Raw genomic sequence first — 27,465 nt, 5'->3', positions numbered from 1 at the left:
GTGCTACCAGTAATATTTTGTAATTTCATAGCGCTTTGCGTCCAACAAAGTCAAAAGACATAACATTCATTTGTTAATTCCATTTATTCATTCCAAACAATCCTCTGAGGTAGGGAAGTATTTTTCAAACTATTTGACATGTTGGTAAACTGAGGCAGAAAAATTAAGGCTAACATTTTCAAGAAAGGCAGACCTCTATTTTTGGATGTGCAGCGTGAGATGCCTATGGTCTGAATCTCAGGAGGTGCTGAGTACCCATAAATCCACCTTAAGTGAATGGGAGCTACTGATGCTCAGTACACATGAAAATCTGCCCTTGATGTTTAAAGCTAGGCACCCAAAAATTGGAAAAATGAAAATTAGGGGCCACTTTTGAAAACCTGGCTAAAATTGACTTGCCGAAAGCCACATACTGAGTCAGTAGCAAAGCTAGGAACAGAATCCATGAATCATGAGCCAACTCCCAATACCTTGCTATAAACTCTAGGGCTAGGCCATGCTGTTGTCCATTAGTAAAGAACACTGGGGTCATAAATCCAGTTTTTAATAGGCCTATATCCGTGGTTTGACATGCATCCAAAACATCAGATGAACTCTGCAATAATATATGTACATTTCTGGTTTCACTGGAAATATTTCCTCCAGTTGGTATGCCTGTGAAGCATTTATCTGAACAAATTACATAGCACGTTAATAGACACTTTATGGCTCAGACATAAAATTGAAATTTTTAGTGACTAAAAGTTGCAAGTAATGGACTAATGGTTTAATTGCAAATTACAATTTTATATATGAGCAGGTGAGGAAAAGAGCCCTGTTTTAAGAACCATATTTAGCATAACTGCTGCTTCGGAAAAAGGACAAAACTTGCTGCTTCTCATGAAACCATCTGTGGGGAAACATCTTCATAACCCCAGAAATTCCTTCCCCAGGCACATAAATCCACATGCTGTTTTCAATTAATATAAATGTCTAATCTCATGGTTTTCAACCTAAGGTTTCCACTTCAGACTACTGGAGGGCTGCAGACTATGATTCCAAAGAGGTCTGCACCTCAATCTGAAATTTTTTAGGGGTCCCCAAATGAAAACAAAAATGGAAACCACTGCTCTAGTCTTTATTTTTACTAAGCTTTATACTTCAGTAATGGGAATACTCAGGGCTAGTCTACACCAGAACTGCTACAGTGGCACTGCTGTAGCATGTCTGATGAAGATGCTCTATGCTCACAGGAGAGAGGTCTGTCTCAGCATAGTAACTCCACCTCCATGAGCAGTGGTAGTAGCCATGTTTTAGTGAGAGAAACTCTCCCACCGACGTGCTGTCCACACAGACACTTAAATTAGTGTAATTTACGTCGCTCAGGGGTGTGGATTATTCACACCTCTGAGTGATGCAGGCTATACTGAAGTAAGTGATAGCGTAGACAAGATCTCAGTCTTGTCCAAGTGACATTTGAGTGCTCATCAGCACGGTACAATGTGGTTCATTAGGAAACACCTTCAGTAGGGGTTACACAGTGCTGCATAGGGGAGACCAACCAGGGATGCCCAGCAGGCGAGGACCCATTTGATGTGCCAGTCTCCGGGCGCCAGGGTAGCCCCACATGGAAGTTACAGAATCTACAGCCAGCTGGTATCTTAGACCCAGGGCAGGGCTCCCCAGCCATGTGTCAGGGCTGAGCAGCTGCCCCCCAGTGCAGTGGGGACGGACTCTGTGGCTGCAGACTGCCCCGAACACCCCCCTAGGGAGCCCAGCTGAGCTCTACCAGCTGACTCTGCAGGGCACCACCCAGCCAAGGCTAAGGCATGCGCAATAAAATACCTGTCTCGGGGGCACGGAGCTACTGCGCATGCGCAATGCTCCCACTCGGCTCTGGCATACGCCTGCGCACTGAGCGTCCTTTGGCCGGCCGGGCCGCGCAGCCGCTCTGTGCCTCGGCGTCCCAAGATGGCGGCCAGGTGCTCCTCACGCTGGCTGAGTGTGGCGGCCGGGAGGAGCCGGGGCCTCGGCGGGGACACGCGGCTGCTGGTGGTGTGGCTGGGCCGGCGGCTGAGTGCGGCCCCCGCCGCCTTCCCGCCCCGCGCCGGGTCAGGGAGCCGCCTCCTGACATTGAACGCCGGGGTCAGCCCCGCGGGTGAGCGGGGTGTCGGGGGGGGCGGTGAGTTGGGAACCCCGTGCCTGGGGGGAAGGCCCGGGCAGTGAGAGGGGCGAGGGTGAGGGGTCGGGGACCCGCGGTGGGGGAGGGCTGTGCCTGGGGGGGAGAGGAGTGAAAGGTCCCGGCCCTGGGGGGTGTCTCACAGAGCGGGGTTTTTGGTGGCCCAGCGATGCTGGGGACAGGTGGGAGGTGTTGGAGGAAAGGGGGGTTCCCTTGTCTGTGTGCCGGGATGGGGTGGGGGTACTTGATGGCCATGGCCCTGGGAGGGAACTCGGGTTGCCAGCTCTGCGACAGGGCCCTGTTATGCTGCTCTCCTTGAAAGAGCTGTGGCACGTCTATTCCTTACATATGGGTTGTGGGGTGCCCATCACCCTGGCCCGTGGGCTGTATTCTGTGGGGTGTAAAGGTGGAGTTATTAGCTTTCCAGCAAGGGAAGCAGATTTGGTTCCCTCTCCAGTGAGGGGAAAGCTGCCCCTTGTGCTGAGCACTCAGCTTTCACCTTCATCCCAAGTCTGGCAATTCGCTGCATCTTCCAATGGTATAAATTCCATAGGCCTGGTCTAGCCACAGCAAGGGAGAGCTCTGCTTCCAGCTTGTCTAACAACACTCCTCTAACCATTTGGAAGGAAACTGTTTTAGCTTGAGGATAAAATAATTCTCAGAGGAGAGTAGTATCTCACTGCAGGCCCATAGCCTGTTGAAGGGGTGCCCAATCTGTCTCACTCTGCATGATCGGTCTAGATAACCAAATTGCAATAGTGACCAGAAATGTTTCTCTTTTTCCAACTGGCAAGAAGATTGTGCTTGTCCCGTTCGACAATCTTCTAGTGGTGATACGTGCCTCTGGGGTGCACTACTGTAACCTGTTCTACTGTGGGACCTCAGAAAGTTGCAGTTCAGTTGCCCATATACTGAGTGGAATAGATACATGAGAGCCAATTGCACTCACGCTCTGCACCAGCTCCCATTCAGTCCCAGATCATTTTTAAGGCCTTGGTTGTCCTCAAATCCCTCTGTGACCTTCAGTATGTTTTGGGGAGCACCTTTCTCAGCAGCCTATGAAGTATACAATGCAGATGATGCAATTAGCATAGTCCAGTTTAGAGCTCTCAGGAGTCAGGTAGAGGAATCCTGCCAGTGGAATTCTTTCACGGGAGAGCAGGTTGAGTTTATATCTTGCTTATTTTAAAACACACTGCATGACATGTCTCTTTGCAGAGGTTTTCTCTCAATAGAAGCAGACACAAATGTCCAGGGAATTTACTTTCTTCCCTTAGATCTCCTATGAAGATTAATAGTATCGGGGGTAGCCATGTTAGTCTGTATCCACAAAAACAACAAGGAGTCTGGTGGCATCTTAAAGACTAACAGATTTATTTGGGCATAAGCTTTCGTGGGTAAAAAACCTCACTTCTTCAGATGCATCTGAAAGCTTATGCCCAAATAAATCTGTTAGTCTTAAAGGTGCCACTGGACTCCTTGTTGTTTTTATGAAGATTAATGGAATTAAGTCTCCTTCAAGGAAGGAGCAGCTGAGAAGTTGATGGTTACTTGGGCAACGCTAAGGCGCTTTTCATAGTTGGTGTCTAGATACCCTGCTGTTAGGCTTGGTAGAATGATGCAGATTTTCCGTTTTTTTCTAGGGTGCACCATGTGTTAAGTATCTCTTGGGCTACCCCTCCCATTTACAGTCACACACACAACCTTTCCTCCTGTTTGGAATTGCAGAAACATCCATGTGACAATTAAAGCTGTTGCTATTGGCTGACTAGCTGTTGCTACCACCCATTATTATTCTAAAGACTTAGGCCAGGTCTATACTACAGACCTATAGCAGTATAACTGCTGTTACTCAGAGGTTTGAAAAATCCATTCTCCTAAGTGACATAGTTATACTGACCTAACCCTCTGTGTAGTCAGCACTGTGTTGACAGGAGAGCTGCTTCCGTCGACATAGTATCACCTCTCGCAAAGTGGATTAACTACACCGATGAGACAAGCTTTCCTGTCAGTGTAGTAGTGTCTTCACTAAAGCGCTACAGCGGCGCAGTTGCACCACTGTACAAGAAGACAAGCCCTTAGTCTAAATTTCAGTATGTCTTGGGATCTTCATCGGTTCAGTAACATCTTTTACAGCACATTCGTTAATGCAGTTTAGTAATATTGAAGGTCAAAATCAAAGTAATGAAATGATTTTTAATAAATCTGCGCCTTTTTTGCCTCTTACAGCTAAGGTGGCCATATGTGGCCTGTGCAATTCCATGACACAGCTGGCTTGATCCTTAATACAGAATAGTAGGCTGTGATCCATGGGAAATGGTCTTGGGAACGTCAGGGGGAGTTATGTGTTTCTTTACAATTCTTCCTGACTCTTTTTTTTCTGATTTTTCTTAGGAACTAAATGCTCTCCTTTAATATGTGCTGCCTCATTTCATACCAGTTCTGCTTTCCACGCGAAAGAAGATTACTACCAGGTTTTGGGAGTGCCTCGAAATGCCACCCAGAAGGAGATCAAGAAAGCCTATTACCAGGCATGTATACCTAAGAAAAACAAAGAAATGGTGTCTCTTGGAATTCAAACTCACCGTTGTGATGATGGTGTGGTTGGGGAGCATTATGACCCATTTATCTTATTCTGATCTGTAATGCATGTGAATCAAAATTCCAAAAGGAACTCTTATGCTAAAGACAACATGGCAGGGAGGGGGCAGGGGTTATCAAAGAAACATAAATGTGGCGGAGCAGATTCAGAAGAATGGTCTAGCTAGTCCTGTGCTGTCCTGGGCAGTGGCCAATGCCCATTATTTCAGAGGAGGGCAAAAAGCTGTAAAACTCTTAGACATTTGTGAAATACTGTATGAATTTTTCTGGCTGTTTGGCAGGAGGGAAGAGTCCTTTCTTGATGGACTGTTAAAATAAATAAACATGGCTTCGCCCCACCTATTAGAAAGCTTCTGGAAACAAATTTTCAGTGTTAGCGCAGTAAGATCATAACTGCCATTGATCTGACATTATCGCATATGTCCAGGACCTTCTTGGAGAAAAAGGGTGTTCTCACCTGTATGTACGAGATAGCTCATCAGTCGACACCTATGCTTATATGGAAAAGCTTTGCAGTACCGTTTGGAGAGGCATTAATACCAATATAACAGGAAACTACTTTTTTATGTCCCATATATGGGAATGATATGGAGAGAAAATTACTTAGGAAATGCTTTTGGTCTCCTCTGAATGTAAATGTTGAATGCTATGGTCTGGCTAAATTTTTTTTTCCTGACATGGAAGGTATACTAAGTAGCAGTGCTAACAGTGGACTTATTTCCTTCCTGTTTCTAATCATTCTTTTGCTTAGCTTGCCAAGAAATACCATCCTGACACAAATAAGGATGACCCTAAAGCTAAGGAGAAGTTCTCTCAGCTGGCAGAAGCCTATGAGGTAATGTGACTGATGTTCCCATCCTACCACAGTGGGTAACCGAGTACACAACAGAACTACAGCCTAGAAAAATTATATCTCCCCTCATCTCAGCATTTATGTAAACGAGCTGCTATTACTTCCTTGGTAACAAAGAATTGTTTTCTAGACCTGAGTATGTATGTGCCAAAAATGATTTGGATATTCTTCAGTAAATGAACTAGCCAGAATACCTGACTGTTTTATTTTAGGCATTTTTTTGGGCCACTCGCGGGCCGTTGTGCTGTTCCTCAATACAAAATGGACTGGTTGAAAAGCTGAGTACTGGAGTGGACCTGTTAGTCAATAGAAAGACGACATAAGTGGCATCAGTAACTGGCCTTTTGAGGATGAGGGATTAGTAGAATCCTGCTCTCTCCCCCCAACTTTACTCATCTTGACTGTCAGGCTTATTTAATTTGCTAGCTCCCATCCCACTAGTCTTTCACACTACAAGGTAAGAGATAATTGAAAGTCACTTTTGCTTACCTTCAAATAGTATAAAAACTCAGAGCTCCTGATCTCTTTGCCTATAACTAATGTACTTATTTGGAAGCATCACAAGCTTATGAGCTTAACTGTGCCATCCAATATGCATGAGAGAAACAGAGTGCTTTTCTTCCATGGTGTTCATTTCACCTTTTGGCATTATTGAAGGTGTATAGCTGTCCTAATACAAAGGAATTGACGTTGGGATTCTGTAGTAGTTTCCAATATTTTGCTGGTGATGGATGTAAACTCTGATTCACCTTGGAATGAGCAGATGTCTGAATACTTTTATCTAGTGGCAGCCATGCTGCTCCAGTTCTGTACTGTGAGAGAGTCCTGATGGTACTGTGCTTTCCTCCCCCATAGGTGTTAAGTGATGAAGTGAAGAGAAAACAATATGATACTTATGGTACAGCTGGCTTTGACGCTGGGTCAGCGGGTGCTGGACGTCAATATTGGGGTGGTGGTCCCACCATTGACCCAGAGGAACTTTTCAGGAAAATCTTTGGGGAGTTTTCAGGATCCTCTTTTGGAGATTTTCAGAGTGTCTTTGACCAGCCACAGGAGGTAAGGATAATACATGTATACATTGTGTTGCAAAGACCTTAGCCTCTGGGTATATATAATGAAGATGTCCTAAACTGAAATCTGAGAATGTCTGAGTATAGATGGTTAATGAGTCTGGTGGGCCCCCTCCTTCTCCAGTACTGTGTCTGTTAACATTTTAAATGGTGTTCCAATCACAGTCTGAGTGGAGACCACTGGGGCTTTTACTTAAAGCGATTTCAGTTTAGTGTCAGCCTATCAGCATATAGATTACAGCTGGGATTCCATTCCTTTCTCTTATCTAGTACATCATGGAGTTGACATTCAATCAGGCGGCAAAAGGTGTCAACAAGGAGATTGTTGTGAATATCAATGACTCTTGTCAGCGGTGTGGTGGCAAGGGGAATGAGCCTGGTACTAAAGTGCAGCACTGTCACTACTGCAATGGCACTGGCATGGTAAGTGCTGTTTTAGAGTGTAACCCTGATTTTCTAATGTTCTTTGACATTCTTGTTTCAGGACAGGTTAGTTTTTCCTTACTCAAAAATGCCTTAAATCATCAGTAAATAAGGAGGTGATTAAATGTAGGCTTTGATTTCAATTTCTGTGTATCTAAACGTGTGCTGCTAGAACGGGCCAGCTCACCAGCCTTGGAGAGCCAGAAACAGATCCACAGAACAGAGGCCACTTGGGAAAGGCTTGCACTGACACTGCCCATGCTGTTTCTCTGTGTGCTTCAATCCTTGAGGGATCACCTATAGGGTTGATAGGGTAGTTCAGTCTCCAGGACTTTTTCTAAGATTTGAAACAACCGGACCAAGTAGAAAGTCTGATGTAGATATTTGTCCTTATGACCGAGACCTAAGTACTACTTTTTCATAGTGACCAGTAACAAATGTGAGCAGCCCATGTTCTGCAGGTGCTCTAAGAAACTCATTCATTGCTTTATTTATTAATGGTCACCTCCAAAGAAAAAACTGGAGAAATTGTGATGAGGATTAAATATACTCAGTCAACTGAATTTTATTCCTAATCAATTCTTGCTTTTTTCTCCATGTGACAGGGTGCAGGATGCTATCTAGTCACTAGTGAACAAGGTGTTAAGTCCAGCTCAGTTTTTCCCCCTCTTCTTGGAAAATGTTCAGGGGAAGGAATATTATTAATTGACTGCTTGGGAAACGGGGAGGGGAGGGGAGGTGGGGGAACCATCCCTTTGGAAAGGCTGAGTTTCACACCGAGGGGTCATAAAACTGAATTGATTCCCAACCCGGGGGCAGTTTTTTGTTCTTGGTTTTTGAATGTTATCTTATGTTGTGAGAGACCTTGTTGACTCTAGTTTTTTTATGCTGAATCATTTCTGTAGTTTACAGAAGCTGGGTTCAAACGTTTCCTTTACATTTTGAGGCACTGTTCATCCGTATAGTCTGCCACATTTATGTATTCAGTGTTACTCTCTCCATGATGAAATCATATTTAGGGCTTTATTGCAGATTGGCATCCTCTGCCTTCTCATTACAAGGGTGAGGTTTGGTGGGAGAATTACAGAGATTTGGGCTCATTTGTGAAACAGATTTTTAAGGCTGTGTGGAGATACACATTGTGTGTCTTGGATTGGAATTAGGTGGTTGAGATGCGTATGGTCTTCCTGGCTCCTGTTACTGAATTGCAGCTGAATTCTTGAAGTGAAAACTCTCCAGGCTCTTGCAGTCAAAGTGTATTAGTGAAATAAAATGCAACCTTTCCACATAACTCTGCTTTGTATCCTAAACTGCACCTTTTTTATAGGTTATTGAGATTGTACATGAATGATATTGGAAAGAGGTCATAGTTAACTTAGGACTTCTTGTTATCACAAAGCTTCTGATTGACCAGAGAGCTCTATCCACTTTAAGCTGTTAAGAGTGGTGGTTTCTTTCACTGAATAAGAGATTTGGGGTATGCTTCTCCATTGCCTTGCATCTTGGGTAGTGATTTTATGCCTGTGTAGTATGGGCCTGAAAGGGTACCAGTTCAGAATGGAGAGTTTTGCACCCACTCTTCACAGGTGTACATTACTCCAGAAGGTGCAAAGCAGTGGAGAATCAGGCCTTCAGATAGGAAGCACTTCTCTTTCCCAGTCTTTTCTCAAGGCTTCCTTTGTTCACCCACTTTCTCTGACACCCGGATGCTGATACTGACAGCATGAGCTCCTTTAGCTGGCAATCTGGAAACAAAAGGAGACTGACATTTCTTGGTGGGTTAGACCTGGTTGAGGCACCTAATCTAGCTCCTCAGGCCATATTTTGACCCACCACTGTTACCCATATCCCACAGTAAGGTAGAATACATTTCCTTGGAGCAGGTCATGCTGTGCATGTGTTGGACCATTGACTTAACAGGGATTGGATTTGTCATTGGGGATGTTTTACAGAAATTAGTAATACTTGTACACTATCAAAGGATTCCTCTAATCCCCCCTCTTTCTTCTTTTGCTAGGAAACAATAAACACGGGCCCTTTTGTGATGCGTTCTACATGCCGGCGATGTGGAGGCCGTGGTTCTGTTATGACAACACCGTGTGTATTGTGTCGTGGCTCAGGGCAAACCAAACAGAAGAAGAATGTGATGGTCCCTGTACCAGCAGGTCAATTTCTGTATTTAAATGCTGGCTGTATATCTCTTCCCATGTGAAACTCAGCTGAGCATGTTTCTTGCCTCTAGAGAATGGCTGGCTCTATGGAGTCAAAGCTCAGACACAGCAGTATGGAGAAACTTGTCTGCATCAAATCTGTTTTAAGAATAAAGAGCACTGATGGCTAGATAGCTGAAAGGATTAGTTATAAGATACAGACCTTTTCATCTCTGGGTGATGGCTTCAGGATGGTGGTAGCTGAAAACAATTACCATCTCATGGCTGTTTGGCCTTTGTGCAGTGAATTTCTGTGTCTTAACTCTATTTCCCAGTAGAAAGATGTCTACGGGTAAAATTTTCAAAAACACTTAATTGCCATAAGTTTCAATACATGCAGTGTTGTTGTAGCCATGTGGGTCCCAGGATATTAGAGAGACAAGAAGGGTGAGAGAGTATTTATTGGACCAACTTCTGTTGGTGAGAGACAAGCTTTCGAGCTTAAACAGAGCTGAAGAAAAGCCCTCTGTAAGCTCAAAAGCTTGGCAAGAGAAACCACAGAAATTAGTCCAATAAAAGATACTACCTCACCCTCCTTGTCTCTCTGAATTTCACTGACATACATGTAGGTGCTTTTGAAAATTTTACCTTAGATCACAAATGCACCATCCCAATTGTCAACTCAATAAAGAATATTGAATGAGTGTTGAAAAACTCCCCACCCTCCTAGAAATGGTCTGATTGTCTGGGTAGCAGCTTGCATTGTCTCTGTCTTTGCAGATAAACCTAGTGTGTCAGTCTCCAGTGCCTCTCAATCGTTTACTTTCACCAGCACTGAATTCACTTGAAGAGAATAATACAATTGAATTCAGCTTGAATTGAATTAATGAGCTGCCCAGTGCTGCAGTTGTTCTTGGCACTAGAATGAGTGCGTCCTAGGATACAAACACCTGGTGACACCCCGCTCTTCAAACACAGGGTGCTGTGGTCATCTGAGATGCCTCTGGAGAACATGAGTTACACTGCTGCTGCCGCTGTAGTTTCTGCCAGTAAATCCATGGGTGTTTCTTCCTGGATGAGGAAATACTTCTGTGATGACATCCAGTTGAGGTAGTTGTAGGTGTTCAGGCATTAGGTTGGACTAGGAAGGCTGTAGGTGCTTTGGCACATAAGGTGTAGAGTGTAATATCAGACAAACAGTATAATATTCATGTCCTTGTTCTGATTGCAGGTGTGGAGGATGGACAGACTGTTCGGATGCCCGTAGGAAAGAAAGAAATTTTCATTACATTCAGGGTATGTGGGACACCTGACTGTACGCTGCTTACATTGGGTCGTCTTCTGCGAAGAAGGGGTAGTGTGCTGGTAGCCTATCTCCTTTCAGTGTAAAGGTGGAAATTGGGCTGGAGGGTCACCTCGCCTAGCTGAAGTGATTTTAGCTCTTCCAGTTTTCTGAGATTGCGAAACACTTGCCCCATAGCAAGTGGTAAAATATTATTTAGCCTATTCATAGAACAAAAATGCACTGCTACATATAGGGAGGTTGGCCCTAGGATACAGTCTGTAGCATACAGGCTGTCAGGGAAACTTACGAACTCTCTGGTAATTGGAATTCCTGGAAGTGATGTACTAGTATAGTATCAGCTGTCACTGACACAAATGTTCTGAATCCCTAAAGAGACTGCCAGAATGCATTTATGAGGTGCTGAATTTAGAAGTTAAAATGTTCTCTCTTTAAAAATGTGAGTTCACTGCCGATTTACATGTTCTTTGCAGATACAGTCCTGTACCCATGTGTATCATCTGTATCATGTCTCTGTCAGGAGTAAAATTAAAGACCCTAGCGTTTGAAAGGATTTCATTCTCCTCTGACCATTTAATTGAGGGCCTCTTCATGAACACTGATCTCTTCCTCCATTTTTGCTTATATTCCCCTCAAGAAGGATTTAATAACCTCTCCAGAGCCTGAGAAATGCAGTCATCAAAACTGCCAGAGAGGTACTATGAAATACTGAGGGTGCTTCCTTCCCCTCTGCCATTCCATTGTCCTATGAACTGGATAGTACAATCTCTTTTCTACTCTCCAGAGAATCTTTACTGGTGGTGATTGACAAGCAGTGAAGAGCACAGTGTGATTCTCAGATCTCAGGCTGAGTATGCAGCCTAGCAGTTAATTTTTTTCTTGTAAACTGAAAAATTGGGTGGAATTCATTGAAACAGGAAACATGAAAGCTCTTAATGCCATTTTTAGTATCCTTCTTCAGAGTAGAGGCCTGCTCTAGCTATTAATATGTAGTGTCTGAGGTGTATTTGTGGTTAGTTTCTAAGAATAACTTTAATTTTGGATTTCCTGCTATGTAATTTTTAGGGGATGAGGGTAAGACTTTTCATAAAATTGTCGATATCAGCTTAAAACAACGTAACCTGTTATTTGTCATGGAATGATGCATATACTGTACTGACATGACCTGTGCTCATTACTCTTGAACTATTTGGTTTTAGGTTCAGAAAAGCCCCGTGTTCAGAAGAGATGGAGCAGATATACACTCAGACCTCTTTATCTCGATAGCACAGGCAGTTCTTGGAGGTACAGCCAGAGCTCAGGGTCTATATGAGACCATCAATATCACGGTATGTGGTAACAGTGGGTGGAGGAGCTAGGAGATACCTTAGCTTGGAACAATAAGCATGCATTCTTTGTTTTCAAGAAGAGTGAAAGGTTACAAGTACCAAGACCTTGCTGTCCTAGTCCTGAATACTGGCATGGTCCCCAAGCTGGGAAAGTCCTTGACACTCCTTTGGACTAATGTTGCAAACCAGGTTTTGTGTATATATGATTCTCTCCTGCCTGTTTCTGTGTCTTGTTTCTGCTCAGTTAGCCTACCAGCTTGTTAGATTTTGTATTTACATAGCCCTTTATTCAAGGAGGTGATGTTCTTCATACTGGGGCTGTGCTAATTAAGTATTAACTGTTCTATGCATTGGAAAAGCGAGGTCCAGAGGTTGATTTACCCCTTGATGTCACAATGAATCAATAGCTGGGCTGGGAATAAAACCGAAGAGTCTTGACTGTCCTCTGTTATAAGGACTAGACCACACTGTGGCAGGGCTCAGTGATAAGTAATATATTAGGTTTAGGCAGGGTGTACACTTTAAGCTTTTGCTGGCAAAGCTGTGTCAGTGAGGGGTGTGTGATGTCTAGACATAGCTGTGCCGTAAAAGCCCCTAATGTAGACCCAGTTACACTGGTAAAATTGAGCTTTTTCCAGTGTAAGCTGCATCTAGGAGTGTGATGCCTGTATAGGTCACGGTCCAGATTTCTTGGTTAGGGTATAGTCAAGGTCCAGACTCCAAAGAAACACTTTTCACACCGCAGGTTCCCTGTTCAATAAACAGATACAATGCTGTGCATTAGTAATGTGCCCGATTGCACTAAAAATATAAGTATTAAATGAAAAATAAAATTGAACCACCGTATAACCTGAAAATAAGCTCCAAAAAAGATGATAGCTCAGATTAAGCAAGTAAGGAATTAAGGAGAAGCAAGTATCGGAGGGGTAGCCATGTTAGTCTGCATCTGTAAAAAGTGACAGAGTCCTGTGGCATCTTATAGACTAACAGACATATTGGAGCATAAGCTTTCGTGGGTGAACACCCACTTCATCAGATGCATGTAGTGGAAATTTCCAGAGGCAGGTATAAATATGTAGGAGAACCAGTCAATCGTTAATTCACAGTACAATGTATTGGAGATTGCATTGTGAGGGAATGAGAGGGTAAAAATAAAATAAGTAAATTCAAAGATTTTGTGGCCTGTTCAAAAGCATCTAGTGGTCTGGATTTGGCCTGCAGACCACTTATTGACTACCCTTGCTGTATAGTATAGTAATATAGCTGTACCAGGAAAGCACTTCTAGTGTAGATCTGTCCTTAATTACACCTGTCCTTAGTAGGTAGTTCACTTTAATTCCCAGTGTTGAATGCTTTTTCATTACTATTGAGTAATATCTGAGCACTACCTAGTTATCTAAATATAGAAATAAATCCCTCCTCCCTTACTTCACAGTCTGCAGGAGGAATAGCTTGATTCATTTATAGGTAGGGCCCTACCAAATTCATGACCGTGAAAAAACTCATCACGGACCATGAAATGTGGTCTTTTGTGTACTTTTACCCTATATCATAGGATAAAATATACAAAAATATACAGTGTTTCTCAAACTGGGAGTCCCAGCCCAAAAGTGGTTCTCAGGCCTGTTGTAGCGGGGTTGAAGTATTGCTGCCCTTACGTCTGTTCTGCCTTCAGAGCTGGGCGGCTAAAGAGCAGCAGCTGCTGGTTGCGTGCCCAGCTTTAAAGGCAATGCCACCGCCAACAGTACTCCAGAAGTAAGGGTGGCAATACCATACCATGCCACCCTTATTTCTATGCTGCTGCTGGTGCCAATGCTGCCTTTGGAGCTGGGCGTCAGGAGAGTGGCGGCTGCTGGCCGGCTCTGAAGGCAGCACCGCTGCCAGCAGCAGCAGCACAGAACTAAGGGTGGTATGGTATGAACGTATCAGTGAAATCTGCTATTTATGCCGTGACCAACCTGTGAAAAAGTTGTGATGTCTCTGTGATTTAAGTAGGCCTCTATTTATAGGTTTCCATGCTGGCACCTTGGTATTGCAGAGCAATAATAAAAATGGGTTTTTTTATTCACAGATACCGCCTGGTATTCAAGCAGACCAGAGGATTCGAATGAGTGGGAAAGGCATTTCCAGGGTTAACAGTTATGGTTATGGAGACCACTACATTCATATAAAGATCAGGGTTCCTAAGTAAGTGGAAGGTCTACTAAGATTTGGAGGTGTCTTGTAGAAATCTGCAAATTTGCTGCGCAGAATGTGTTCTTGGGAGTGAAAGATCTTTGCTCCCGAGTGAAGCCCTTTGAGCCCTGGATAATTTAGTGAACAAACCAACTTCTATTTTACTGTATCTTTTGTTGAACTGTACATTTTTCCTTTTAACCAAAAAACTGCACTGATTAGTTTATAGCTTAAATTACCATGCTATGAGATCTTCACTCTAACATCCTGGTTGCTCTGAGCAGACGTAAATGTCTCAACCAAAAAAACTTTTCCACTCCAAATATATTGATCAATATGCAAGGCACTGTCCTGTGTGTGGCATAGTAGGCTACATCCACACTGCAGACTTCTGCCAGCATAGCTATGTCCATCATGGGTGTGAAGAGGTGTGATCCTGGACTGACATATCTATGCCACTGTGGATACAGCTGTGCCAGCCAAACTGCACTTTCACAAGTGTAGCTGATTTCACTCATGGGGGTGGTTTTACTGTATCGGTACAAGGCGCAGCTTTACCATTATACCTGTGTCCATGCAAGGAGCGCTTTGTCAATGTAGTATACTGTTATTCCTACACACAAACAGCGCTCCTAACATAGACATAGCCTTAGATCCAAACAGTGCAGCAGGATCCCTGGATTTATGTGGTATAGATCCTAATCTTAGTACAGAATCCTTTGTTCTGTTTGTTTTGTTGCCCCCAGATTCTCAGTGTGCCACTGATTTTTGTAGTGGCACCATATAGGTGCTCTGTAAAGCTGGAGGTTTTCCACAGCCAGTTAAGAATGACTTATATGGAGGGCTTTTGGTAGCTAGGGATTTGTGGCATATGTGGCTTTAGGTTTTGATGTCCACATGGCAATTGAGGTTTTTGATGCTGAGCAGGGGATGCATCTCCTGTTTCTTTCACCATTTGGGACAGGATTTGAGATGACTACATTAGAGGAGAAGGAAGTTGGATTTTCTTATTCCCAGTAGCCTTTGTTAGCAACTAGCTCTCCACGCCATTCTACCCCTCCCTAATATCAGTCATTGCTGTACTTCCAATAATGAAGGATGGCTGCTCTTGCTTGATTCTGCTAGAATGATCAGCAGCAAAAGTTAATATTTGTAATGTAAACCATCGTTAGACTTTTCACATGTGTATTAACAAGCCCATTTACATGAATAGCACAGTTGACAACTCTTGGAGTTGTTTCAGGCTTCTTGCAAATTCATACACCAAAGCATCGGTTTACACTCCCATCAAGTTTTGAAGGTTATTGTAGCCAGAAGGATTAGAGACCTAATTTAAAAACAAAAATAACCCCCTGAAAGGTAACTGTGGCAATTAAAAATAAATCTGCAATTATGTGACTATTCTTGAGGTTGCATAGGTCCCGTGTTTACTGAGAGCAACTCTATGGAACCCAGAGTACGTATACCTTAGAACAGTGATACTCAGACTGAGGCTCAGGAGCCACAAGTGACTCTTTAATATGTCTCCTGCAGCTCTTCACAGCACGTGATATTAAAACACTGAGATTTACTTACTAACCAATCAGTTATTAACCAGTCAGGATGCTTTTACTATGTTATAAACCAATTAAGTTATCAACTTGCACTATGTTATTAACTTATTTGCTGTGAGAATAATATACTATATATATATATATATATATAAAAACTAAATATTTCCCTGTCCTACTGTTTAAATATGAGTATAGAGTAAATGAAACAATGAATTCATAATACTGTGGCTCTTTGGGGTAATGCTGATTGCTAATTTGGCTCCTGAACCACCGAGTCTGAGTATCACTACCTCAGAAGGATGAGTTTACCGTCCTGAGCTTTTAAACCTGTTCTAAGGAGTCTTAGGACTGGCTGCCTAGCCCTCTAAGCCATCCTCATAACCTTGTTGCAAGGTAAACTTTAAAGCTTGAAAAGTCTCCTGTGTTTGTGTCATGCACTCAAGTGGGAACTCCATTTCTTGAGTGCTCTTCTGCCAACTTGACATTCAGATGTAGCTTCCAGTTTGAGTCATCTTAGTTTCAACTCTTTAAAATGTTTGACTTACTCTTCTGCAATCAGATGAAATGCAGTGACTAGAATCTTCCCTGTTCCCCTAGAGGTTTCCATTAGCAAGGCGTATTCCTTTCTCAGGTGCTTATTTTAAAAGGGTCATTTGGATTTTGAAGGCATCTCAGTTATATTAGCTTTGCATTATCAGTAGCACTCCTTCTGTGTGCTGCTTGGTGGGAAGCTGAGTTTGGGCTGCAAAGGTATCTATCCCTAAAGTGAATACTGACTGAGATAGCAACATTATACTCTGACCTGCAGGAGGCTGACAGATCGCCAGCGAGCCTTAATGATGAGCTATGCTGAGGATGAGACGGATGTGGAAGGGACAGTGAATGGAGTCACAAATACATCTGCTGGTAAGCTGTGTGTGATGTACATTGCTGCTTCTTTGGTTACTGGCTGCAGGGAATGCCTCCTGTAGGTTACAGGGGAGGGACCAGGCCTAAGGTGGCTTTTGGAGCAGGTTGTGTACGCAGAAGCCTTTTTTCATCTTGTCTGAGGCTAAATATTTTTTCTGTTTTAAAAATAACTGTTGTTAGTGTGGTGTTAATAGAGTTTAATACAGCAAGTAGGAAGCAGTAGCCTCCTGCCAGAAATCATCAGTCTTACCCTCTCTCCCTAGTATTTACTGTGCATTTAGGTATGCACTGGTGGCATGAGTGGAGAGCACCATTATCTTCAGATGTTCCTATAATACAACTGAATTTTGCAGTGAGCCTTCATTTCCATTGTAACATTTAACTTCACCACACCTATGGTGGATTTGAAATTCCTTTTAATTCGTTTTTGAGTGGTGATAGAGGGGCCAGTCTTGTTTCCATTGAACCAAAAGGGAATTTTGTCAGTGCCTTTAAGAGGTGCAGGATTGGGCCTAGAATGTCTGTGTAGGATAAGTGTCTCCCATATGTTCTTGGTGCTTTGGTTACTTTGCATTACCCCAGTAGTTCTGATTTGGGTCACTTTTTAAAACTCTAAATGAGTAGAAACTTTACTTTGTAAAGCTCAGCCTTTTAATTTGCATTTAGTAGATGTAGGAGATTCTCAAAAGGAGACTGTTTGGCGTATGCAGAAGCTGCCAATGTGCCTGTCTAGGCAGGGCAGAGCAATTGAAATAATTTATATTAATCCTAATTGTATCACTTTAAACAAAAAAGTACATTGATTTAAATCAGATTGAACATTTGTTAAACTAACCTGTAAATTTGTGTTATTTCAGTTTTAGATTAAAATGTATAAGGAACTAAATTATAAAGGCTTTTTAAAAATGCCACTATAAGTAGGATATCTTATTTGAATTTTACAAAACTGCAATAGGTGCAAAACACTGAAAATTAAGGCCTGATCCTGCAAATACTTAAGCAGCTACATAACTTTACTCACATGGATAGTCATATTTATTTCACTGGGACTTCACTGAAAGTAAATCCGTACGTAACTGTTTGCTGCATCAGCAGCTAAAGTTGTATTTTTATTTAAAACTTTGTTAGTGGCATAAAATCAAAATTGCTTCAAATCTTAACAGCAAACTAAAAGTTGTTCAGACTTTCAGTACATTAAAAAAGTTCACAATTTTTTATTCCCACAGGCCACATTTTTCAAAAATAGGAGCCTAAAGTTAGGCATGTAAGGATGAGATTTTCAAAAGCTACTAAGTGACATAGGAGTGCAGTCCTATGATTTCTCACAGCAAACCCAGATAGAGGATAGGCTGGTGAAGCATTTCAGCTTAACTTGAGGAAGTTTCATATATTGGAAGAGGGCATGGGTTACTGGTTTATCCATTTTGTTTGTGTTTGTGGTGTTCTCACAATAAGCATGTTAAATGAGGCCCTTGGCTTGCCTTTTCCAGCATGAATGAGCATTTGAAGTGAGAGTTCTTAGGAGAAAAAAAAATCTGTAAAACCTGAAATGTTACAATTAAGAAACTAAGGAAACAAGTACAAAACACCCACTTTAGCAATTTAAGAGTAAAAATGGCATGGAAGTAAAGAACTAGTAATATAAATCTGAATTGAAATCAGAAACTCTATTATTTTTTTAAATCATGGTTTTTATCCACCCTGTGGCCTAGCCTTCCTAGCAGTGTTTATAAACACACTACCCCAAAAGGGTGTTCTCACTCACAGGAAGTGGATACTGTGGAGTACAGTACATCTGTGGGGAATTCCACTGCAGGGTCGTGTTTCACTACCATTGCATCAGTCTGACTCTGACTGACTTCTGGAGTAGACTTGAAAGGCGGACTGCAAAGAAAAGTGCTCTTTCTTTGTTGGCCAATTTATGATGAGTAAAGAAGGCCTGAAAAGGATTTCAGGAGGTTTTTTTTCTACTCATTTTTTATTATAGAAATAGCAGAAATAGCCAGACTAGTCTTCTTTGTTTTTGCTGGAGGTTGTTCTCAAAGGGCCAGAGAACTGGGGTGGAAACTTTATCAGGCTCTTTCCTTCCCATAGATCATATTCTTTTGTCAGCAGCACTGCAGAGAGTTGGCTTTTGGTGGCAGTCTGTCCATTTATATGGCACCTCATGTTCACAACTCTTTTGGGTGCCTCAGAATGTAGCAAACAAAACATATCTTAAAATAAACACAGGCCCAGTGACTTCACATGTACACAAGTCAGTAAGTTCCCTACGCTGTGTGGTTTTTATCCTCACTGCTTAAGATATTGATGTCCCTCCTCTTGATCTGCACACTGATGGAGGAGAGATTGCAGGTCTAGTGAGTTGGTTCCCTCCAAATGCATGTGGTGACTTTCCTAAGGATAGGTCCAGTAGCTGACTTTTCCTCCACTTCCTCTAGCTGAACTTTCCATCCCCTTATTTACTGTACGGTACAGGAATCCATTAGAAAAATGAGCCTCGTCTCTGATACATGGGTAATTGTTCTTCATTTATGGTAGCGTCTGTCACACTTCAGGGCAACTGCACTTGTATTCCCTCTGTATGGTCCACCAAGGGCACCCACACTCAGGCTGCTAGGTCGCCAGTTTTTCCTTTTTACAGCCCAGGCGTTTGATCTTGTGACTCTGGGAACAGGTAACCAGCGGACAATGACCCTCTCCTCAGGGCAAAGCTTCTAAAGGCGGGGTGGTGGGGAAATTTAACCCCCCCCTTTCCCTGAAGTTATGTACAGCCACAACCCCCGATAATACACAAACCATTCATTTAATACAATGGATCCCAAAGCTACTTAATTCAATATGGTCTCCTGAGGATATGGCAGTAAATTGCCCTGTCACAGGGCCTTGCATTCAAAAGCCAAGCACTTGAAATCTTGCATTTTTTTCAGTGATTTTGCATATGAAATTACCTCCTTTTGCATGTCAACCAAAGAGTAGGAGACACAAGAAGGAGACATTAGAGCAGGAAGACACTCCAGGGCCTGTTGTTATTGGTCCATTAGTGCACACGAGTCAGGTACATTGAGACATAACAGCTCTTTTGAGCAGGGACCAGCTCTCTAATGTGTCTGAATAAAGCTAGTACAAGGGAGCCCTGCCCTCTAGATGCTACTGCAATACATATAATAAATAACAAATCAAGTGGCTAAACAGTGCATGGCCTGCCTGAAAAGAGCACTTACGCTGAGTGAGGGTGCACCCGAGGGAGGCCATGTAATGGTTTTGTCCTTCTCCACCTGGGCTGTTTGGTGATGGCATTCTGCATGGGATTAGTTACTAATGGGAAGTGTGCTTTGATAAGCATGGCATGGGGTACACCAGTATTTCCCCCAATGTGAGGTAACTCCTTGGGAGGGCATTTAAAAGTCTCTAGCTCTCTTTGTGGGAAAACCTTTGAAATGTGACAGGAGTGACACCAATGCAGCAACATCTGCCTGAGTTACTGAGATCCTGAAAGCATAGCCCTGAGAGGGGAAGTCTCCCATTCATTTCAGTGGCTGCTCGCTCAGATACCAGTGACAATACTTTAAATGTAACATTGCTAATTGTTTTGCTGCTCATCGAACCATTTGAGAAAGGAGAGGAAGGCTCTTATTACAAGGATCTACACCAAAATGAGGGGTGCAGAAGACGTTAACATGAAAATTGATAGGTTTTTGCCTCATTTTCCTGAAGGGGGGCCCAGCTATCAAAAGTTTGGAAAAAAGAGGAGTACACAACACAGGCGAAGGATGCACTAGATAGGTGGCTAGAGGAGACACCACTCTCTGGTGCTTTTAAAGAGTATCCTTCACAAGTGAGTTTGAGTGTTTCAAAAACAACTCAGATTATCAATATTAGGGACACCTGAAAGCTGCAGCAAATACATGTCTTCAGTTCAGTTTTAAATGTAATGACAGACTTTGTATCCTAGAATAATTGCATCCATCTGTAACTTATATGCAGGGAGTTGACGTGCACAAGTCTAGGAAGAGCAATGTAAAGAGAATATGTACTTAGATTGCTGGACCCAGGAGGCTGTACTAGTGACATGGAGAAGCTAAGCATGAGTTGATCAGAGCTCTGATAGTCTGTGTTGCATGTGGCTTACTTGCTCTCTGAGAGGATCGTTCACGCTACACCTTGATGCTCACACACAGCATGTTGCCTGTTGTTACTAAAAGTTGAACTAGCTAATGATTTTGTGCCTCTTATCAACTAATATCTGTTCACCTTTGAAACTTGGTTGGCATATAATAAACTCTTCTTAAATCTGGAGTGTTTGAATGTCAGCGGGCTGGGAAATGGGGGAGGGGGGCAGAGGGGAATGAGTGGTACTCACTCTAGGTTAATGCACTTGTCTTTCACCTCTGGGGCCCAGATTTTTCACTTTGATCAGAAATGCAAATTATAGTGCCTGGTCTCAGTGCATTCTCTCAAGCCACTGCCAAGAGATGCAAAGGATGAACAGCAGGTGGCTCGTGTGCAGTAGCAGATCTGTGCAGGGATGTTTACACAGTATCTGCACACATGAGCACTAGCGAAAGCCAGGCATATTGTGTTTCACTTCACAAGCTCCAAATTTATTGTCTAAAATAGTTCCATAACCTTATCTAGGCTTCTGAGTGCTGTTCCAAGATGTGTGGTAATTGGCACAGATTGAAGTGTACCCTGATAGCAGCTCTGCTGTTTATGTCTAGGTGGCAGGGCCACGGATAGCTCTGAAGCAGGCGAGGATAGGCCTGAGGCTGAGGCGGGGGAGAACAAGGAGGGATTTCTTACCAAACTTAAGAAAATGTTTAGCTCCTGATATCCCATCTGAGGTAGGAAACCTCTTGTACTTTACTGATTGTTCTTTCCTCACATTAAGCAGAACATGCATCTCTTCTTGGGAGGTAGATTGGAGAGGAAGCAAAGAAATTGCATTGATTTTTACTTAGCCTCAGGCCTTCCAGCCATCAGTATTTAAAACCTAGTCATTTTATTTTATCTCTAAGCAATAGCACAACCCAGCAGTGTAGGGTTAAATTGCATTGTAGCTGCTAACTAACTAGATATGCAGCATAGATCTGATTAACATATGGCTCTACTCAGAAAAGTGAAAATAGCCCCGCTTTAGTCCCCAGATCTGCTCCCTGGTTGTATTCTGAGAAAGATCTGCTCACTGTAACTGAAACAAGCTTAGTGCTTTTAATCCTGCTGGTCAGCACAGCTAGATGATGCAAACCTAGGGTGACCAGACAGCAAATGTGAAAAATCGGGACGGGGGTAGGGAGGTAATAGGAGCCTATATAAGAAAAAGACCCAAAAATCGGGACTGTCCCTATAAAATTGGGATGTCTGGTCACCCTATGCAAACCATTCTGCTGCTGATGCACAAGGAAGAACAGAATGCAGCTTGCCATGTTTGTTGGTGACACCTTGGCAAGCCTGTTGAAGGCAAGGGGATTGCACGGATGTCACTGGGGGGCACAGTTGAGCCTGTCGAGCCTTTAATACTGATGAGCAGTGCTAGGATGGAATCTAGTTTGACTCTCAGTCCCAGGCTGAGTTTGCAAGGGCTGGCAGTTGGTACTAGAGGAATTTCTTCATTTATAAACTGAGCAGATTAGATCTAGAAATCCATGATGTGCAATAGTCACGAGACCCCAATGCCATTTTTAGTCAACTCTGAGTAGATAGCACACTTTAAACACCTTGTTTGTGAATGTGGTGGAGCAGTGCACATGATAAGAATACTTGGACTCCAAATACCCTGCAGTGCAGGCTGAGGATTCCCAGCCTCTGAGGCCCAGAGTTTGTCTTAATTTTCGTACTGAGTTAAGATTCCTTCCGTGTCAGTTCCCAGGGACTAATGAAGTGTGCTCTCAGCTAAAGGGGGAACTTCTCCTTGTTACTGAGGCATTTGCCAACAACCTTTGACTGCTGTGTGACATTCTTAGGCTTGGACATGAGTAGTTCATTAAATGCTAAATATTCTCCCCATCTTTAACTCCAGGGAAACGTTCTACTGGAAACTAGACAGTGGGAAGCAGCAGTAGATCATTCCTCCATCCGGGGGGGAGCCATTCTGTCTTCTGGCTGTGGGCCTTGGAAATGAAAGGATGTCACTTAGCAGCAAACTCACTGCCAGCCAGCAACGCCATGAACCACAGAGGCACCAACAATCGCCAGATCAGGAGGAATTAATTGCCTTAGTGAATGGTGACAAAGGCATCTGTAAAGGTTCTAGGTTTCCTAGTGCTGGGACCTCATTCAGATCCTTCTGGCCCTATTTACAGTATCAAAACTTGCATTATAATTTAGAGCCAAATGTGGTGGAAATTTTAATGGTAAAATGAAAATTTTGTTTCCAGTGGAAAATGAAGCAGTTTGCTATACTGAGCTTTCAGCTACCTGGCTTCCCACTCAGCGTGCAAATGTCTTGACAAGCCCATCCACTTGGTCACCTTTCTTCAGTGCTAGATCTGCTTGGTGCATCCTTTCCTAGAAGGCTTGGTTTGTCAAAGGTCATAATCCTGTCTTGAACAGTAAAATCTGATGTGAAGAGGCCTTGGCTCTAGACTTATGTAATACATTCTCTTCAAGAGGGATATCTCATTTCTGCTGAGATTGAGTAACAGTGAAGGAGCATAATTGCATATGGTCTCCCACAAGCTGTGAGGATGGGTATGGCTTTCCTTGTCTCGTTAGCCTCCCCTACAGACAACACTGATTAGAATCTGCATTTTGCATCAACTGTTCCCTTCCTCTCAGAGGTTAACTGCAGGTAGCAAAACAAGGTAGAACATTGCTGTTTCTAAACCAGTACAGATCTCTCACCAGCTCTTATGAAAGGCTCTGGGGCTGTCAATTGTTACATTACAATCGAGCCCTGTTAGTCTCCAGAAAAAGGGGCTTTCTTATGTTGGTGGTGATACAAGCAAATGTAAATGCTCAGCCTCTAAGAATCATTGTTTCATTTTATACAGGTATAAAAATACAAATGAATTAGTTTAGACTCTACTGCAGGAATTAAGCACTAGTGAACAGTATTTTCATGGTTACTGCAGCCTGCCTTTTAGTTGAATACTTTACAACTACCAACAAGCCCATGTGTTAGAAATTGACCAGTTAAACAGGAGTTGTCTTAGTACATCCCTTCTTATTTTGCTAAAATAAAGCACCTGTTGCCTCCTGATTATATTGTCTGTAAAGTGATTCTGTATTGATGTAAATAAGATGATCTAATCATAAAGATATTTAAAACCTGTTGTGTTGTGCTGCTTTCCCCTCCTTACAAATCACCTGGGAAGAGTACTTTGGACTGCAGGCTGTGAAGGGTTTTTTATTTTTAGTCCAGATGCTGGGGGAGGGGGAAGGTACTTGTTGTTCAGAGAAGGGGGTTGGAAAAGTGTTTCAGAAAGACGTCTCAGCCCTCTCTCTTCATTTTCTGTCCGTACTGTCTTACTGCTAACTGGTGTAGAAATAATGCCTAAAATTCTTAGCACCCTATCCTGCCTGTGCTAGTGCTTTACAGGTCATTCATTTACTGCTCAACAGGGAGGCACTTCAGCTTAGTGTCCCATGCAGTCCCATTTTTAGCTTTGCTGAGCCTAGGAGCCTGAGTCAGACTAAGGCTTTGTCTATACTACCAAGTTTTGTGAAGAAAACTTATGTCGACACCCAAAAGTTGACAAAACAAAAATCACCAAAGGAGTTCACACTTGCTGCCTCTGTCGATAGATCATGCCCGCATTGTGGGCACGATCATCGACAGTGTGAACAATGCACTGTGGGTATGTATCCGCTAGTGCAGTGTTGTGGGAAGGCAGAGCTGATCGCTGTGCATCTTGGGAGGATTCCCTCTGAGTTCTCTCATAGCCTCAGCTGCTGGGAGCGGCATCATGAGTAGCTCTGTGGGCGATCTGTGCTGAGGAATATCAAAGCAGAGACTTCAGGCTGGTGTTGAAAAGTGCCCCTCTCTATCCACTTGCTGGATGGAGTGGGCGTGCCCTCTGCATTAACATGTCAGTAGGATTCTTAGGCTAGTAAGGCCTGTAGGTCTGCCGTTTTCAGACACGGAGAGTGACCAAGCCTGTGGGATTTATGGCAGGTTCTATTGCAAAGGGAGAGGCCTGAGCTGACATGGTTGCAGTCGGAAGCCCAACTTCATTGAAATTCCAGAATGAGCCATGGTCACAATGAGCTGATGGGCAAATGACCTGACATCTGCTCCAGCAGCAGAAAGCCGGGGCTGTGAATCAGCCAACCAGTGCTGAGAGCAATGGCAGGGGCCGGGTCTGTGGCCGAGCTGGGGAACCTGGCCCCCACACCTGTGAATGCCACCTTTGCCTCACAAACCATCATTATATTAATGGAACAGGTGTTGCCTGTCTCTCTAGGCTGCATTGTCTACCCTGAGCACTTCCAGGAGATGGTGTGTACCATCTGCTATACCTGCTATGGCTGGGAAGTCCTCCATGACACAATGTCTGCCTACTTTGGTGGTAGGTCTGCCCAGCTGCAGCAAAGGTAATGTGTTCTGTAACCCAGTGGATCATGGCATTTCTGAAGTGCTGTAGGTAGCTGGAGGCAGGGGACAGGCTGCTGCTAGTAACATCCATGGAATTGTTTGAAAGGGAGCCAGCGGTGAACAGCCAGTGTGGTGGTGACTCTCACGCATGGCCTTGGCATAGCTCCTCTTTACTGGCTGCTCTCACTCCCTCTTCAGCTCACTGGAGTTTCTCGCTGGCTTTAGAGGCTAACTTGTGCCTCTGAGGTCAAGGAAGATCATGTGAGGCTTCAAGCCTGGTCTGGAACACCTCTGCTTCCATTTCCCCAGGTGCCTCATGAGGTGGTCGGTTACTGTGCAGTAAACCCTCCCTTGTGCTATTGTCTATCACTTCTCATGTGTGTGCTGTCTCCTTAGCAGTCCTGTAAACCCAGCCTCACATGTATGGCACATCATTACCTCAGTGCTATTTTGCTGTTTAAGACACTGCCCCTTAACTTGCTTCTGCCATGACTAGCTTGAGCACCTGTGACAGTGCTAATTCTCTAGCCAGGCACCATTGGAGGGCTCGGCCCAGTGTGCTCATGGAACTTGGGTCAATGAAATAGCAACTCTGGGAATCCCTTCATTTCCCCCCTTTCACTCAAGTCACTTGCTGAGCACCCAAAGGGGTAGTTATAACTGTCTGAGCTGTGGGTAGGAAGTCCCTTGCACTGTGCATGCTGAATGGGCTGCCACTCACAGCCACAGCTGAAATAAAAATGGAGGGTTTAATTGCATCAGTGTAAAATCTACGTCCTACAGAACCATGCCAAGTGCATCTCCTGCACCCCTTAGGGAGGTAGCTTCAGTGATAGCCTTAGGGTACATACATACTACCTGCCCGGGTCGGCGGGTAGCGATCGACTTCTCGGAGTTCGATATATCGCGTCTCATCTAGACGCGATATATCGAACTCCGAACGCGCTCCCGTCGACTCCGGAACTCCACCACCGCGAACGGCGGTGGCGGAGTCGACGGGGGAGCCGCGGACTTCGATCCCACGGCGTCTGGACGGGTAAGTAGTTCGAACTAAGGTAGTTCGAGTTCAGCTACGCTATTCGCGTAGCTGAACGTGCGTACCTTAGTTCGACCCCCCCCCCACCACCAGTGTAGGCCAGGCCTTATTCCACAACTGGGAAAAGAGACCTTGCCAGATCTTCTACCTCCTCCTCCAGGGCCCTGGCACAGGGACTGCAGCAGGTAGGTGGAAAGGCCCAGTTGTATTATTCCATGTCTCTCTGCAGCAGGAGTTAGGCTTTGCCTACACTACAAAGCTTTTAGCAGTACAGCTGTGGTGACACAGCCGTGTTGCTAGAAGTCGGGCAGTGTAAATGCTGTTTGTTGGCACTTTTGCCGACAAAATACTTCCACCCCCTATGAGTGGGGTTCGCGTTGTTGACAGGAGAGCACTCCTGCCGACAACGAGCCGTTTACGCTGCCACTTGCCATGGCACAACTTTTGTCTTTCGAGGGGGGCTTTTTAAAGCACCTGTGAACGACAAAAGTTTTGTCATTCAATTGGCAGTGTAGACAAAGCCTTAGAGCACTGGATAATAAGCCTTTTCTAATGTCCTAAGCACAACCAGTTTAAATTCTCCACCAACCTTGTAGTTATATTAAAAGGGCAGGGAGAGGATGGTGCAGGTGTGTGTTCCAAGGAGCATCCAATCATGGCAACAGCTGTTGCTTTTGTGTAACACTTAGATTGGGATACTTGGCCTAGGCTGGGTGAGCTGGTCCATTGATGGGTCAAATGTCAGTTGGCTCTCTTCTATTTGGTCATGATCAAATATTCCTGCAAGAATGTGCTGATGTAGGTGGCAGCCTATCTTGGTGATTCCAGCGTGGTGCCGTTATTTCATTTTTTTTAGAACTTCGTTTCATTGTGTTGCACTTTTTGTGTTAAAATACCTCAGTTCAGTAACTTGTTTTTTGTAATTAGGCCTTGGAGTGACCATAAAGTCTTATTTTTTTTGTTACTGTTCTAAAAAATTAGGGCTTTAAAGTAGTGGCCATTTTTTACATTATTTGACCAATCAATTGACCTATGATTTTTGGGCCAGTCAAACACCGAACCCTAACGCCGCCTTTGCCCATGCTTGTGTAGATTCAGTGTTTCTTGGCAGTTTGCAAAAATCCTTTTTGTTTTCAAAGTGTTCAGAACATACAGAACAGTTCAACACTGATCATCCTATTCTGGCTATTCACTACTTTCTTCTATTTAAACCTGAATGAGGGAGGAGGGAACAAGGTCAGAGATCTTTAAAAGCAGCTTTATTGTCTGCTAGTTGCTGATCAAAGGTTCTGGCCTTGGGGTTGAGTTTCAGGGTCTACTTCATGTCATGCTCTGGATGCATGATGTAGAACCGGGCCATGTTTGACAAT

At 43.7% G+C, this 27,465-nt stretch overlaps 1 protein-coding gene across 2 annotated transcripts; it reads left to right on the top strand.

Annotated features, from left to right (window-relative positions):
- Window positions 1–1,885: 1,885 nt before the first annotated feature.
- DNAJA3 (DnaJ heat shock protein family (Hsp40) member A3) lies at window positions 1,886–23,796 on the top strand. Of its 2 annotated transcripts, XM_039491209.1 has the most exons (12): window positions 1,886–2,137; window positions 4,553–4,689; window positions 5,511–5,594; window positions 6,468–6,668; window positions 6,953–7,105; window positions 9,123–9,270; window positions 10,487–10,551; window positions 11,758–11,886; window positions 13,958–14,073; window positions 16,423–16,520; window positions 21,245–21,367; window positions 22,543–23,796. In XM_039491209.1, exons 1-11 carry the CDS (start codon window positions 1,951–1,953, stop codon window positions 21,352–21,354), a joined length of 1,428 nt encoding a protein of 475 aa, XP_039347143.1. In that variant the 5' UTR covers window positions 1,886–1,950; the 3' UTR covers window positions 21,355–21,367; window positions 22,543–23,796. The 2 variants fall into 2 exon arrangements, with proteins under 2 accessions (XP_039347143.1, XP_039347144.1); XM_039491210.1 differs by lacking the exon at window positions 21,245–21,367 and having other exon boundaries at window positions 1,887–2,137.
- Window positions 23,797–27,465: the final 3,669 nt, after the last annotated feature.

This window comes from Mauremys reevesii, linkage group 10 (genome assembly GCF_016161935.1).
Source record: "Mauremys reevesii isolate NIE-2019 linkage group 10, ASM1616193v1, whole genome shotgun sequence".
NCBI classification, from domain to species: domain Eukaryota; kingdom Metazoa; phylum Chordata; order Testudines; family Geoemydidae; genus Mauremys; species Mauremys reevesii.
The sequence above is the reverse complement of the archived record's forward strand: the minus strand, read 5'-3'. Positions and strand labels throughout refer to the sequence as shown.